The sequence below is a fragment of the Triturus cristatus genome, chromosome 9 (genome assembly GCF_964204655.1).
Source record: "Triturus cristatus chromosome 9, aTriCri1.1, whole genome shotgun sequence".
NCBI lineage: Eukaryota > Metazoa > Chordata > Amphibia > Caudata > Salamandridae > Triturus > Triturus cristatus.
This window is the reverse complement of record NC_140592.1, coordinates 150,590,571-150,605,295: the sequence shown is the minus strand read 5'-3', so window position 1 is coordinate 150,605,295 and position 14,725 is coordinate 150,590,571. Positions and strand designations below refer to the sequence as shown.

Sequence of the window (14,725 nt, the reverse complement as noted above, 5' to 3'; positions counted from 1 at the left end):
CTTACGCTACAACGCGGCACTAGACAGGGCTGTCCACTGTCCCCCTCACTTTTTCTGCTGGCATTGGAACCCCTGATCAGAGACATCAAGGCAAACGCAAATATAAAAGGGGTCAATATTAATGGTGTTGAAATAAAATTGGCCGCATACGCGGATGACATTCTTATTGTAACGGAGCAACCAAAGACCTTAATTGAGGCCCTGATAGACACCATAGGGATATACTCAGGACACTCAGGATATAAGCTCAACAGGGACAAATCAGAATGCAAACCCCTGAACATCCATTGCAATAGGGACAACCTAGGGGGATCGGGTCTGGCCTGGCAAACAGGGTTTATCAAATATCTAGGCATACACTTTGGTAACGACCTCATGTGCACACTAGGCCACAATGAGAAACTATTGCTAGAAAAAATAAAGAAACTCTTGGAGGCCTGGTCCCCGAAATTTATAACTTGGTGGGCAGAATCGAAACGATCAAAATGATGATCACCCTAATGATCAACTACCTGATCAGCATGCTCCCACTTCTACTCACAGATGACTTCCACCATAAAGTAGATAACCTGATTACTAAATTTCTATGGCGTGGGAAGAAGGCACGTATAAGCATAAAAAAACTAAGACTGGAGAAAAAACTGGGAGGGTTAAATCTAGCAGATTTTAGAACCTTCCAAACAGCATTTCTGGCAAAACAAGGGGCCTACTGGATATCACCTCCTCACGGATACACACCGGTATGGCTACAAGTCGACAGAGCCATTCTGAACTATTTATGGCGCTGCTAACAGCTGACAAACATAATCACGCCTCCATCTCCATTTTTAAAAACACAAAAATTGCCCTACTAAGAATAGATAAGAAAATGGAGAACAGCATAAGGGACTCGAAGCTGGAGTCTCTCTGGGCCAATAGCAAGATCAAATATAAGGGAAAATGCCTAGCCCTTGACATGTGGATAGAGAAAGGCATCTCCCACCCAGCATATTTGCCGTACTGAAATCTAGACATAACCTAACAGACATTGAGTTCTACAACTTCCTGAAAATCAAAACAGCCCTATCCAAAGCCAAACTATCACCTGCCAACCCGTCAATCGCACAGTATATGGCGAAGATCAACAGACTAGGTCATCAGGTATCACACCTCTACAAACTTCTGCGCCCAAACTCCACCAAACTTAACGATAAGACAACTAACTATTGGGTAAAGCAAGGCAATATATCACTTAATGAGCAAGAACTGGCTATATTTTGGACCTCTGCCTCACGTAATAAAATCTCCCTGGTACTATCACAAACAAAATTCTGGCTACTCCACAAGGATTTCTGGACCCCCACTCGATTATTCTCACTAGGCCTCAGGGAAGATGATCTATGCTGGAACTGTAGCAAGGAAAAGGGAAAACTAGCACACCTTATATACTATTGCCCATCACTCAAAACGTTCTGGGAGAAAATCTTTGGTTTCATAAATAAAGCACTGGGTTGCACACTAACAGCTCAATTCTCCTCCCTCGTATTCATGACCACAGGACTAAGATCAGAGTACGACAAATACCTACTAGACCTCCTTCTGACCACGGCAGTAAAAATGGTCCTGTCCAACTGGAAGGACACAACTAAGACCTCATACAAAGGCTGGGTCAACTGGGTGACGCACCTCAGAGACGCGGATAACATTGCTCTACAAAACTCACCCTGGAGACCAGCTCCCAGAGGGTTGTGGAAGTCACTCGACACGTACCTAGACTCCTACGAACCCCCATGAGGCCATTCCGATTCCCTCCTCCCCTTCCCCTTGGGGACGGGGCGAGCGAGTTAGAATGTTACCACCATGGGCCGAAGAGCCATCGGGGGCCTTACAGGACTATCAATCCCGCAACAGGCTAACTAGTGGACTGTCGGCTTTGTCACATGGCTATAAACCCAATTAGGTTCATTGCTACAGGACCTCTCTTGTATCCTCCTTTCACCCCTTTCTTTCCTGCTTCTTTCTTTCTATCTTCCTTTGCCTAATTTTCCAACAAGTCAATGCAGAGGGGATTAGCTAAACACATATGTCATATATGTCACAGTACCTGCAATCGTAACAGAAATGCTAATGTACTTGTTTATAAAATTAATAATAAAATACTTTGAAATAAAAAAAGAAATCCAAGTATGCAATACAAATACAAATATTATTACACTAGCAGACAATTGATACAACAGTACAAAACAAAAGTAGATGTGTGCAAATACATCCATTGTACTCACCAAATCCAAAATAAATTCCAATTGTTTCTAATGATGCAAATACTAATAAGCCAATACCAGCTGAAACCGTCCAGTCTGAAAAAGAACACAAATTCCATGAACATGCGAGATGTGGTCTTCGACTGTGACACCATACGGTTTTTATGTTGGCAGTAACTCACCCCCATAGCTGTGTTCACAAATTAAAACTGCTCCAATAGCAAAACAAGCAACGATGAAATGGAAAAATTCATCTGAAAATAAAAGACACAGATCATTAAAGTGGTACGAGTATGTGTGCCATTATCTTAAAATTTGGCTCATTTCTTTGTTTATATTTTTCGTGTGTGCGGTTTCAAACTTGACAATCCAAATTAAGGCATGCCTTCAGCTAGTGTGTGCCAAAATGCTCTGATATTGTTACCAATTAATAACAGAAGGACATGAATTGTACTCCAACTTGGGTTTACAACACTTAATTTCCCAACGGGTAAAAGTAATGAACTGGTGCTCCAGACTACAGTGTCCGAAATCACATTTCTCAGGATCAGCCTGTCTGTGAGTATTGGGGTGAATTTCTAAATAATGTTTGACAACCTTGTTGTTATTTTTTATTGATCTGATGAACCTCACAGTAACCTACTGTCTATAATATGCCTTGCACCGGAGACAGAGCCGGCTTTTGGCATGGGCGAGCTGAGTCCAGGCCCAGGGTGCCAATCTTCAGAGGAGCGAAAAGAAATGGCTGCATACAGGTCCTGCAAACAGCAATGCCTCTCTACCTCGTGTCCAATGATGGATTGTGTTTAAAGTGCTTTTAATCTGTTTTAACGTGCTCCAGTCACTATGTTTAGCATGTTATCAGCCGTGTGCTATCTGCCCCTACCTTGTCCTCCCATATACCTCTCACCCCCTGCCGGCACACATCAACAATCCCTCCCCAAGACACAACTTGGATCAAGTCTGCCAGATCTAGATTGTGGTTAATTCAGAGGAGCTGGGAGAGATGCAGAGACTTGTGTTCAGAGGTAAGTCGCTGCCTTGATGTAGCCAGCGAGGGACTGACCTGTGAAAAGTGGCTGCTGCCTCGTTTTATTCACCAGCAGTAGTGAGGGCAGCATATTTCTGTCCGCCCAAGGCGCTATTGGAGCAAGGCCGGCTCTGACCAGAGAGGCTGATTCTGTGCACAAACAGGGCTGTAATGGGATGCAAAAGCTGCCTTTGGAGAAATGTTCCTGCCAGTCACGAACTGCACCATCCGAGAGTAGACAATAATTCTGATGGTCTCCAGGAGGGCTTGAGAGGTTCTCCCTCTCTAAGGGGCATATTATCAACACCGCACGATAATTATCGCAAATCGCGCATAGCGCGTATTTTCTTATCGCCGTCTATCGCTGGATTACATCGCCTTGTTAGCGGCGTATTAGCAATGCTTTGCTCAGAGGCGATTAAAAATCCAGCGATAGGGGTGAAAAGCAGCAATAGCGTGAGAAATCCAGCGATACTTTTACTGCGGTAATGTAAAGCTTGCTAATAGGCAAGTGTGAACTTAACCTAACAATCCACCTCCCACTGCCAAGATGGTTAAGTCAAGTTTTAATCAGGTGTTACATTCCAGTGATAACCGCGGTTAGCACGACTTTTTTTATCGCTTCGCAGTTCCGGGCACGCATTGATAATAGAGGCAAGTTGTGTTTGCGACTGTTTCCATGTAGTTTTAGTGAGGAACGCCCACTTTGCATGTCATTAGCGATAAATATCGCTGACATGCAAAGTGGCAAATAGAACGGCTGCCAACTCAAGGAAACAAGCTCTAATGCTTGTTAGCGAGTCCTTGTTAATAGTGCGATAGAAAAATAGCTGCTTTTTCGGTGATATGTGCCGAAAGAGCGGAGATACTTCTCTTGATAATATGCCCCTAAGAACTTTAAAGAAAAGTGAAGGCTGGTGGAGGATTTTACAACAACAGTTTTCAAACATATGGGCTAAGAGTAACAAATCCAAGGGGGCATATTATCAAGCACGGCGTTAAAATTATCGCCGCTTTAGAGGCAGAAAACTGCCGCTAAAGCGACGATAATGGGCTTGATAATATTCCGCAGAGAATTCCCATAAAAGCCCAGGTTCACACCAGAACATGTGCTCCTATTGGAATTCTTAAGGGCATATTATGAAGCCCATTATCGCCGCTTTAGCGGCATTTTTCTGCCACTAAAGCGGCGATAATTTTAATGCCGTTTCTTGATAATATGCCCCCAAGATTTTACGGGTACTTCTAAAGGAGAACTAATGAACAATTATAACATATCAGACTATGTAATAGCACCAAAGAGCATTATGTATCAGTAGCAGCAAACATACTTGTGACACTGCGAAAGGTGTACTCCAAATACAAAAACAGTAAATCACATTAGTAAATACATTTTTGCTACTGCCTGGCACATATAAGGTGCCCCACTGAAAGGAACAATGTTCTGACAATGTACTTGTAAATACTGACTTACAATAATATCACAGGACTGAGGCATTCACAGGGCTCCCGTGATGCTCACCCATACTAATCTTCACAGTGCAACACTATCTCACCACTGAGACAGCCATAGGTTTCTCAAAGTCTCAGATTTACACAATTCTCACAGTCAGCATCGATTCCGACCTGCAGCAAGCATTCCTTCTCCCTAAGGAGGTATCCACAGAGCTCTGCCACTATATCGGAGAAGGCTGGCGAGCATTAGACGTGGAGTATAAATTCGCAAGAAGCAAGTGGAGTGAGCAACCTAGCTTTTCCTTTGGAGTTTAGTGGAGTGATGCTTCCAAAGCTTCTCTGGGAATTTTTGAAAATATGGCTTAAAATGGAGAACTTTGAAGCACTAGGGGGTCTTAAGCGCTTAAGGGGCTCTCAGAAAATATTCCAAACTTCTCATGCTCGGTCACGCAAGCCTGAACCCATCCAGGGGCTGTTGTGGGTTCACCCCACCCAAACAAAACTTTAATAGAATGGGGGCAAAGTGTGCATTTATAAGTAGAATTTCCATAAAAATAAGCTTTTAAGCCATAGACATAACAGGCAAACGAATATAAAAAGTGAACAGATAACTTCACATGGCCTGTCTGTTTTCATAAAGCCATTTTCTTTTCTTTCCAAATTCCACTTCCTTTTATTTATCTATTCTGAAACTTCCAAGTGGATTCTCAGTGATGTTACATGCCTGAGAATCTGCCCAGAAGGGTCAGGATTAAAAAACTTAAAAGCTACTTTGAGCTCTCAAATTTCAGTCCTGCACAGGAAAGCCAGGCTGATATTAACAAATTCATACAGTTGTGCTAACACTCAGGTTACAGAAAATTGACAGACAGATTTTTGCAGGTCACTTTGTGTCAGATAATATATTAGGAGGGCGGTGGGGGTTTGGGAATAGGGTGGGTTTGGAACCTACAATGACTACTGTTTATTTCCCTAATGTGGTTAGAAGCATGCAATAGTCACATGCCTCCCACCAGTAATGCTATATTATCTGACAAAGTGGGGGGGCCTAAGACTGTGTGAGACTGTAATTCCACCTTTTCTATGGTCAATCTTTCCTTAATCCTGGTTGACTTTGATTTATGATGGCAATATTTCCTCTACTGCAAGTTACCTACATTCCTTACTCCATATAACGCTGGGCACATGTCAATTAGCACATGTTATGTATGGGCAATGAGTCAGAGAGTCCTGCTTTGCTTTGACTTTATTGTAAATGGGAGTTTTTTGCACTCTGTGATACGGTTCCACTTATCTAGAAAGGGAGCAGTCTGTGTGGCCACCTAAATAGCACGCCATGCCTCTCGTGAAATCTTTTTAAATATCTTACTAGTGAAACCCTTCGTGCAGGTTTTATTAAAGCTCGATGGTTTAAGCGCTCGCTACAGGTCACGAGTTTAGATCTTGGTCATTTCAGCCTGTCATTTGTACAAGGTCCATGAAAACGAACCAGGTTAGATTGTACAGTGATAACAATTACATGTAAAATGTTCTATGCAGTATAACTTGAACTAAGATGCTGTTTATTTTTTTATTATAAAAGAATGAGTAATTTGTCCTTCACAGAAGTGTAATTGCCTTTGGTTTCTGATGGTATTTAATGGAATCAAAAACTAGAGGTGTAGATATATGTGCATTTCTTTGCTTCCTGACATCGAGGCCGCTGAGTAGGAAGGCAGAGCACCCCTGAGCCCTTCTCAAAATGAAATAGGTGCTTTTAACCAACCTGGAAATGTGTGTGCCGCAATGCTTAATTTGAGCCGGTGGTTTCCAGTGCTCGGCACCGGCACTTAATCGTCAACACCAGCGCTTATAGCGCAAGCTTGATGCAAAGCTATTTGAGCGCTTTTCATGAGCACCAGTCAAGGACTCCTTCATTTTTTGTAGGCCCAGGGAGATTAAGTGATTTGACCAGAATCACAGGATGTTGGGCCTATGCTGAGACTCAAACCTGGTTCTCCTGCTCTAAAGTTGGCAGCTCTGGCTCTTACGCCACATCCTCTCCACACTTGTAGGGTTTCATGGTTAGCTGTTGGTTCTGTTATAGGTAGTGCTAATAGGAGCAATGGGCTGGTGCAAACTGCTTCCTGACGAGAGCCCCGGCACATATTTCTTCATAAATTAACCACTGGTGTGTCCCCGTACTAACAGCTTAAACATTGAGGCGGAAGGTGAGGCCAATGCTTGTCCCACAATAAAGACCCTCCAGCACCCATTATCCCATAGTCTTGGACTAAAGAGGATAGCCTTGTCTCTCTGAAAATAATGGAGAAATGCCACCCACTTGCACCCACCCTCCAATTCTAGCCTGAGGTTATGAGCATTTAACAGAAAACAGATGGGCAGTTTTTCTTTACCTCGAAAATGTGTCATTGGGCACAACTACATGCAAAATTCCAATGGCTACTGGAAGGCCTTCATTTTTGTGAATTGTGTATGACACCTAGTTGCACAACATGTTGAAAGCTGTACAATTAACAGGATATCAGACTAGATACACATTCTTTAGACCATTTAACCAAACTGAAGCTGATTAATCGCGCGATTTCCTGTCTGCGCTTCTCTTACCATCCTTTCGTATGACCCAGCCCCCTCTGCGGTGCTGATGATTCTGATGGTCCTCACTTTCAGGGTCTAACAAAATAAAAATCACGTTAGCTGGAAATAGCAAATAGAGCACAAAATCATAGGTAAAGCTAAAGATTTTCAGCATGTCAGTTGAGGAGTGCAAATAAATATGTGTATATTAGCATATATATGGTTCTGATATTGCTATACAAAAGTAACAGAGTCTTTTTAGGTCAAAGTTTTAGGAGTGTTTGAGCAGATGTACGAAGAGCTGGTTGCAAATTGCGACCAGTATTTTTGCAACCTGTGTGGAATTTCGCAAACTGACCTATGAACTAATAGGTCGGTTTACAAAATTCTGAATTGTATTGGGTTACAGTCCGACCTACCTCATCAATATTCATAAGGTTGGTTGCAAATTGTGGCTCACTCCAATTGCTGGCCATCATGATGGTGGCCTGCAGGGGTCAGCAAACCATCACGTCTATATCTGATAGATGTATATTTTTTAAGTGCAGCCCATATTCTTTAAAGGAAACAGGGCTGCAATAAAAAAAAAAAAAAGTTGTACGCTTTTTAATAGTTAACACAAATATGTGACGTTACAACGCCACATATTACATCTCGGTAGGTAACAATGTGGTCGTGACAACAACCACATTGTTACCACGTGTGCCTTTACAACGCAAGTCATTTCTTTGACTTGCACTAGATGGCGCGCTGGACTTAGGAATAGTATAAATGCCTATTCCTACTCCAGTTAGCGCAACAGCAGGGAATGTGTTGGATTTAAAATCCAACACATTCCCTGTTGTTGCACGCCACCTAAAGCAAGTCGTAGAAACGACTTGCGTTGTAAAGGCACGCGTGGTAACAACGCGGTCGTTGTAACAACCGTGTTGTTACCTACCTGCGGGGTAAGAACAGCATTGTAAATGCTGTTTCCCGTCAACACTGGTCCACTGCATATTTCCATATATGTTTTTTTTTTACATTTGCAATCTCATTGGGACCCCTTCCCTTTTGTGAATGGATTATCAGCCCAACTTGAAGGTTGGTAACTTTTCAATGGTCTACAACTACTATTTCGATCTTAAACCATAGATAATTATGGACAGGAATTGCAATTTGATAGGAATGTCTACAACAAGCCCCATCCAAATAGCGATTCCTCATCTATTCCAAACCCATTTTGGGAGTTAGAAATAGATACTGACCAATAAAATGGGTTTAATACATTTGAAAAAGGATTTTTCGGTCACGAACTCCAAATTATAGCATTTGCGACCATACAAATGGTTTGCCATCTGCAAGAATTTTAAGAAGGTCCATAAAGCAAATGATCAATTTCTGCAGGAATACAATTTGTGTTTTATCATACCAATAAGTCTTGTAAAATACATTAACCTAAATATGAGCTATAGAACCAATTGTAATCAGTGTGCCCAGTCCAAATGTGACTCCCTCATTGTACTTCTAAAGGGTCAGAGAAGAATGAAGGGGTTGCCAGAGTGTCACCACAAAAGAGAATGAACTAACACCGCAGGAGACGACATTGAGTGAACAGGGCATGAAAGTACAGCTGCACAGATAACAGGAGCCAGGAAAATAAAGTGGAAGAGTGGCACCAAGAGTAAGAGCTCGATAGAGGGTTGGTGACAGCTGCGGGCACAGTAAGATCAATTTGGTGGCTGGTAGAATGGCAATGAGGAGTGATGCTGAGCACACAATATTGTGATTGTGAAACTTAACTTGACAGTAGGAAACAGAGGGGCATATTCATCAAGGATGGCGTTACAATTATCGCCGCTTTAGCGCCAGAAAACTGCCGCTAAAGCGGCGAAAATGGGCTTGATAATATGCCGCAGAGAATTCCAATAGAAGCCATGTTGACACCAGAACATGGGCTTCTATGGGAATTCTCCAGGGCCTATTATCAAGCCCATTATCGCCGCTTTAGCGGCAGTTTTCTGCCGCTAAAGCAGCGATAATTGTAACGCCGTTTCTTGATAATATGCCCCAGAATGTGTAGGCACAGTAAGGCCTCGTTACGGGCAGAGGACAAATAGTAGGGTCCAGGGCAGGCACAGTGAGACAGGGGATTAGGAAAGAAAGTCAGAGCCGTGCCAGCCATATTGGGCAGAAAGAGTGACCCACAGATGTGGGCTAAAATGCAGGGCAGGGGATAATAGGTGATAAAGGGAATCAGTTAGAGGGTTGGAAACGGCGAGACCGAGATCTGGGAAACGATTCGAAAGCAGCAATGTACGTGGTGAGAAGTCTGATGGAGAAGGGATGGCAACATGAGGCACACTGTATTGCAACAAAATATTTTGTAACTTTTGGACTTATTTCAAACATCAAAATACATGCATCCAAGTGATTGCACACCAAATATGTAGCACAAATGCATTTCACTTGCTTCCACAAATGAATAGACTAATTCCAGATTATGTACTTATGCATCATTTTGCCCCAAAGAGAGATACAGCACCTGATACTGATGCAGGAGGCGACTTCTTCTTCTTCCCTGCACAAATAAAATCACATTATTACTACTGACATTTGGAGATCTTGCAAAGTTGATGATCACTTATTTTGGTTTTCATATTTGGAGTAAAATATATGTTGCAATGGACCATAAAATATATAAACCATTATGTATTTTTCACATCAGCTGTTTAATTTGGTTAGCCATTGAGTTATAATATAGCCTTATAGCCTTATGCCGAGTGCTATACCAGTTGCTAAAGGTCCTGAACCCGAGTTATAGGCCCGAGCCGCAGTTGAGGGCCTGTAACAATGATGAGGGCCTTTAGCAACTGGTATAGCCCAAGGCAGAAGGGCTATAAGGCTATTATAACATTCCAAGCACCAAGGGTAGAGTGTTCTAAATTAGAAAGGGAGAAACAGGAAGACAAACTGAATGTTGGAGCAGAAGGCTTATTCCAGCCTTTATAAGCTTGGAGCTACTCCATTGTCTTCAATAGAGCTCTCAACATTCCAATATTCTGTTTGTTGCTAAAAATCTTTAGTAAAATAATTGTAAATGTGTTAATGTAGATTTTTCAAAGTATTCATGGGATGTAAATCATGATTTTATTAAAGACACAGAGGCTAATATTATTCATAACTCCTTTATTGCCCTAATACACAGCAGCAACAAAAAATTTAGAGTTAGAATAGAACATCTTTAAACATTCCAGGACACTTTAGAACATGCACATAGCCCTAAAACCCGCAGCCATCTTCCTTCTTTTTTTTGCTGCAAACTCAAAGTCCAATCTTATAGTAAATTCATACAATCCTTCTGTCATAATTCTGCACACGTTCCTCTTGTTGCCAAGAATCTTCTCTGAAAACAATATTCTTCACTTTGTCCTGCACATCAGTAGGGCTGGGCACAATAGGGAGGAATAATATTAGCCACCATGTTTTTAAAAAATTTTTTTTTGAAAAAACACAACTCAGCAGCAGTAATGACATTTGCACAGTGACCTCAGCTGGAGGATTATACATTTGGGCATTGTAAATAAAAGACATTAAATCAGGGGTACCAAAAATAACACAGAGCAAATGGCAGGTCGGTACAAAGAGGGTTACATTTACATGTTTGGGTCAGAAGCACCCCTCACACACGCTGTTTCTGTTGGTCCGGAGGTTTCATGTCACAGCGTCTGCCCCTGCCGCCTCCAATAAAGCCAGTCTATCATGTCTAAATTCCACCGTAGGAGAAATACAGATGTCCCCCCTGTATTTGTTCCACCGTCCCCACTTTTGATCCCATTTGCGCGGGCAGTCTCTACCTTTATATACAGTTTTCTCCGCTATCATAGAGTGGTCCATATCATTGGCCCAATCTCATAACCGCGGTATAGTGTCTACCCCCCATTTCTGGGCAATGTTCCTTTTTGCTATGGTCCATCCCATAGCGGACCACAATTGTTCAGCTTGGGTGAGGTCCGTAGCCTTCTAGACATTAAGGAGGCAGAGCTGGGAGTATGGGTTTGTCAATGGACCTCGCCATTTGTCGGGTAACGTCTGCCCAGTATTGTTGTATGTGGGGGCATTCCCATAGAATGTGTATAAAGGTACCTATTTGGTTACAGTGACAAAGGCAGAGCGTGTCCAGTCGTCTCCCTACTTTGTGCAACAGTTTTGCATCAAAGTATACACGGTGTAGGATCTTAAGCTGGACGAGCCGGAGTCGCATCGGTATTGCTACCTCTCGGGGGGAGGCCAGTACTTCAGTCCAGTCCTCGTCGGTCATTTCCCCCAAGTCCGCCTCCCAGCTAGCCCGTAGTTTCTGCATTGGATCGGCCCGGTTATTAATTAGTTTCTTGTATGTCAGGGAGATAGCCTTACCGTCCATGGGTCCAGCAACAACCTGTCTTCCAAATGCGAGGAGTCCGGAGGGGGGTGCCTGTGGGGAGGGCACTGTCTATAGCATGGCTAATCTGAAGATATCGGAAATGTTCTGACGGTGCGAGCTGATATTTGAGTTGGAGTTCCGCAAATGATGCCTTCTTTCCTTTGATCCATACATCCCCTACCGTAGAGATACCGATTATGTCCCATTTATCGAACCCTGCACAAGCGCTCAATCGTCCCAAGATGTCGGGTTCCCATAGGGGGGTGGCCTTCGTCAGACACTCATGCCATCCCATCCGCCGTTGGATCCCGTGCCACACTTCTACTGTTCGGGCCGTAGGGCCAATCAAGCCTAGTTTTTTGGGGTTCGAGTATAGCGCTCTGTTATAGCCTCCTTTTCCCATTAGCCACAGATTGGTACGGAATTTGGGGTCAGCCTGGGATCCGAACACCTACCTGTTGATGGCAATCAGTTGTGATGCCTGGTAGTAAAGGCGCATGTCTGGTAGTCCGATGCCTCCATCGACCATCCCATGGTGAGTTTATTTATGGCGATGCGACGCAGTCCGTTATCCCATAACAAGTCTCTAATTGCTGCCTCGATCTGCAAAAAGTAGGTTTCGGGGATCGGGATGGGAGTGTTCTGCAGGGCGTAAAGAAAGCGTGGCAGGGCAATCATCTTGAATAAAGACGCCCGACCCAAAAGTGTAAGGGGTAACGTCTTCCAGTGGACGACGTCTGATTTGAACCTCTGTAACGGGCCCGACAGGTTCCGGTCATAAAACATAGCTGTGTCCATTGTTATAAAGATGCCAAGGTATTGGAAACCCTGTGTTGCCACCGGTATGGTGTATCCCTGGGGACTTTGCATCAGGTCACATCTGGGATTTGGACCAGTTGATCTGGTAGCCTGAATGGGCCTCAAAGATTTGGAAAATGTGGAAAACACAGCGGAGCGAGCGCGCCGGGGAGGCGAGATAAAGTAAAATGTAATCCGCATATAATGAGATGCGGTCTTCATGTTCTTCCGTCCATTTAAAGCCTCTGATTTCAGGGTCCTTCCTGATCCAGACCGCTAGTGGCTCAAGGGCCAGGTCAAAGAGAAGTGGTGACAATGGACAGCCCTGTCTTGTACCGCGGCCAAGGGGGAAAGAGCCCGAATGGTGATTGTTCACTGAGACGTGGGCAGCGGGAAGGTTATATAAGAGTCTGATCCATCTGATCAGCTTAGGCCCAAACCCCACGCGAGCCAGGACCGCAAAGAGATACTCCCAGGCCACGGTGTTGAATGCCATTTTGGCGTCGAGCACGAGCAAGAACGCTTCCTCTTTTATTGTTGCCACGCGACCCAGTGCCCCGTGGACACAGCGTAGGTTACATGCAATATTGAGGCCTGGCATAAATCCCGACTGATCAGGGTGGATCAGGTCAGTGACATACGGAAGTAGATGGTTGGCCAACAGTTTAGCCAAAATTTTGGCCTCCACAGTGATCAGGGAAATGGGTCGGTATGACGTGCACTCATCCGCTGGTTTACAGGGCTTGGGGATGATTACTATGGTGGCAATGCGGATATCAGCTGGGAGGAGGCCAGTCTCATAGCACTCGTTATACAGATTCAGTAAGTGGGGAGCGAGCTTCATAGCCATGGGTTTCAGGAGCTCAATCGGGAGCCCATTGGGGCCCATAGTCTTGCCGGCTTGGATATCATGAATGGCTTCTTGGATCTCCTCGACCGAGATATCTGCCTCCAAGGCCTCTTTCTCCTGCTGGGAGACACATTGCACCTCAATATTGGAGTTCTGCCGCCCATGGTGCTTGTGAATGCTGTGGCATAGTGTAAATTTGTTCATAGTATTTCGCGAACGTTTCCGCAATGTTCTGGGGGTCAGTGGTCAGTACGCCGTCAGGCCCTTTAATCGCACCCACCCACCTCACCGATTGTTCCTTACGTTCCATGCCAAAAGTTTCGCCCCGCTCATATATTCTATGATGGGTGGCAAGAGCAGTTGTCTATAATCTTGTCTCTTAACATTGAGTGTATGTTGAGTATCATGGTCAGGGTTCTGCGAGGTGGCTCGTTCAAGGTGTAAGATCTATGTTTCCAACTCATTTACTCACCGGTTGCATTCAGCCCTGTGCCCCACTATCATCGACAATGCTCTCCCCTTTATCACTGCCCCATATGCTCCCCAGAGCGTTATCGCTGACTTCACGGACCCTGTGTTTTCCTCAAAGTAGTAGTCAGTGTCTCGTCGTAAGGCATCTCTAATGTGTGGGATTTTTAGCAACCAGGGCTGGATCATAATGGGGCCTGGTTGCACAGCTCGGTGAGCCCCGAAGATTGCTGTGACCGGGGAGTGATCTGATATTCCCCGCGCAAGGCAAGCGGAATCTGTGAAGTGCTGAATGTGCTGTGCCTTGGTAAACAGGTAATCAAGCCGTGAGTGACTGCCATGGACACCAGATTGGAAAGTGAAGAGTATGTCTTGGGGGTGTGACCATCTCCAGATGTCTACCAGCCCCAGGGCGTCAGTAAAGTTGTGCAGTTGCGAGCCGTGCGGAGCGTCACGTCTATGTGGAGAGCGATCCATGTTACCATCTATTGTTAAGTTAAAGTCGCCACCCATCACCAGTGCGCCCACAGGTAAGTTCACTAATAGCGCCCCTATATCTGCTAGTGTCATGCGTTGGAGGCCCAGTGGGGCATATACCGAGATCACGTTAAGGACCCTGCCCTCCCAGCTGCCTGATCAAGCACCATATATGCCCTGTGGTTCAGTCCACGTAGTATGAATCACATAGGGGCAGCCCTGTCGAAGGAGGATCCCCACCCTTCTGGACCCCGAGGTAAAACCTGAGTGCGCTGCCATACGGTACCCCTTTCTGTCCAGGGCCTTACAGGAGTTACCTATGAGGTGGGTTTCTTGGAACAACACTATGTCCAGTCGCTGACGGTGGATATATTGTAGTACTATACCCCGTTAGATTTTGTCCCCTAATCCGTTGACATTCCACGTCA

The 14,725-nt window shown here is 44.4% G+C and overlaps 1 protein-coding gene across 23 annotated transcripts in view; it reads right to left on the bottom strand.

The window, feature by feature from the left end:
• Positions 1 to 14,725, bottom strand: part of TMEM40 (transmembrane protein 40) — a 270,106-nt gene that overhangs the window by 32,559 nt on the left and 222,822 nt on the right. For all 23 annotated transcript variants that reach the window (XM_085624612.1, XM_085624616.1, XM_085624620.1 and 20 more), the window contains 4 exons: positions 9,827 to 9,862; positions 7,333 to 7,398; positions 2,423 to 2,494; positions 2,262 to 2,336 (listed from right to left, as the gene is read on the bottom strand). In XM_085624612.1, the coding sequence (XP_085480738.1) occupies positions 2,262 to 2,336; positions 2,423 to 2,494; positions 7,333 to 7,398; positions 9,827 to 9,862 (249 nt within the window). The remainder of the gene's footprint in view (positions 1 to 2,261; positions 2,337 to 2,422; positions 2,495 to 7,332; positions 7,399 to 9,826; positions 9,863 to 14,725) is intronic.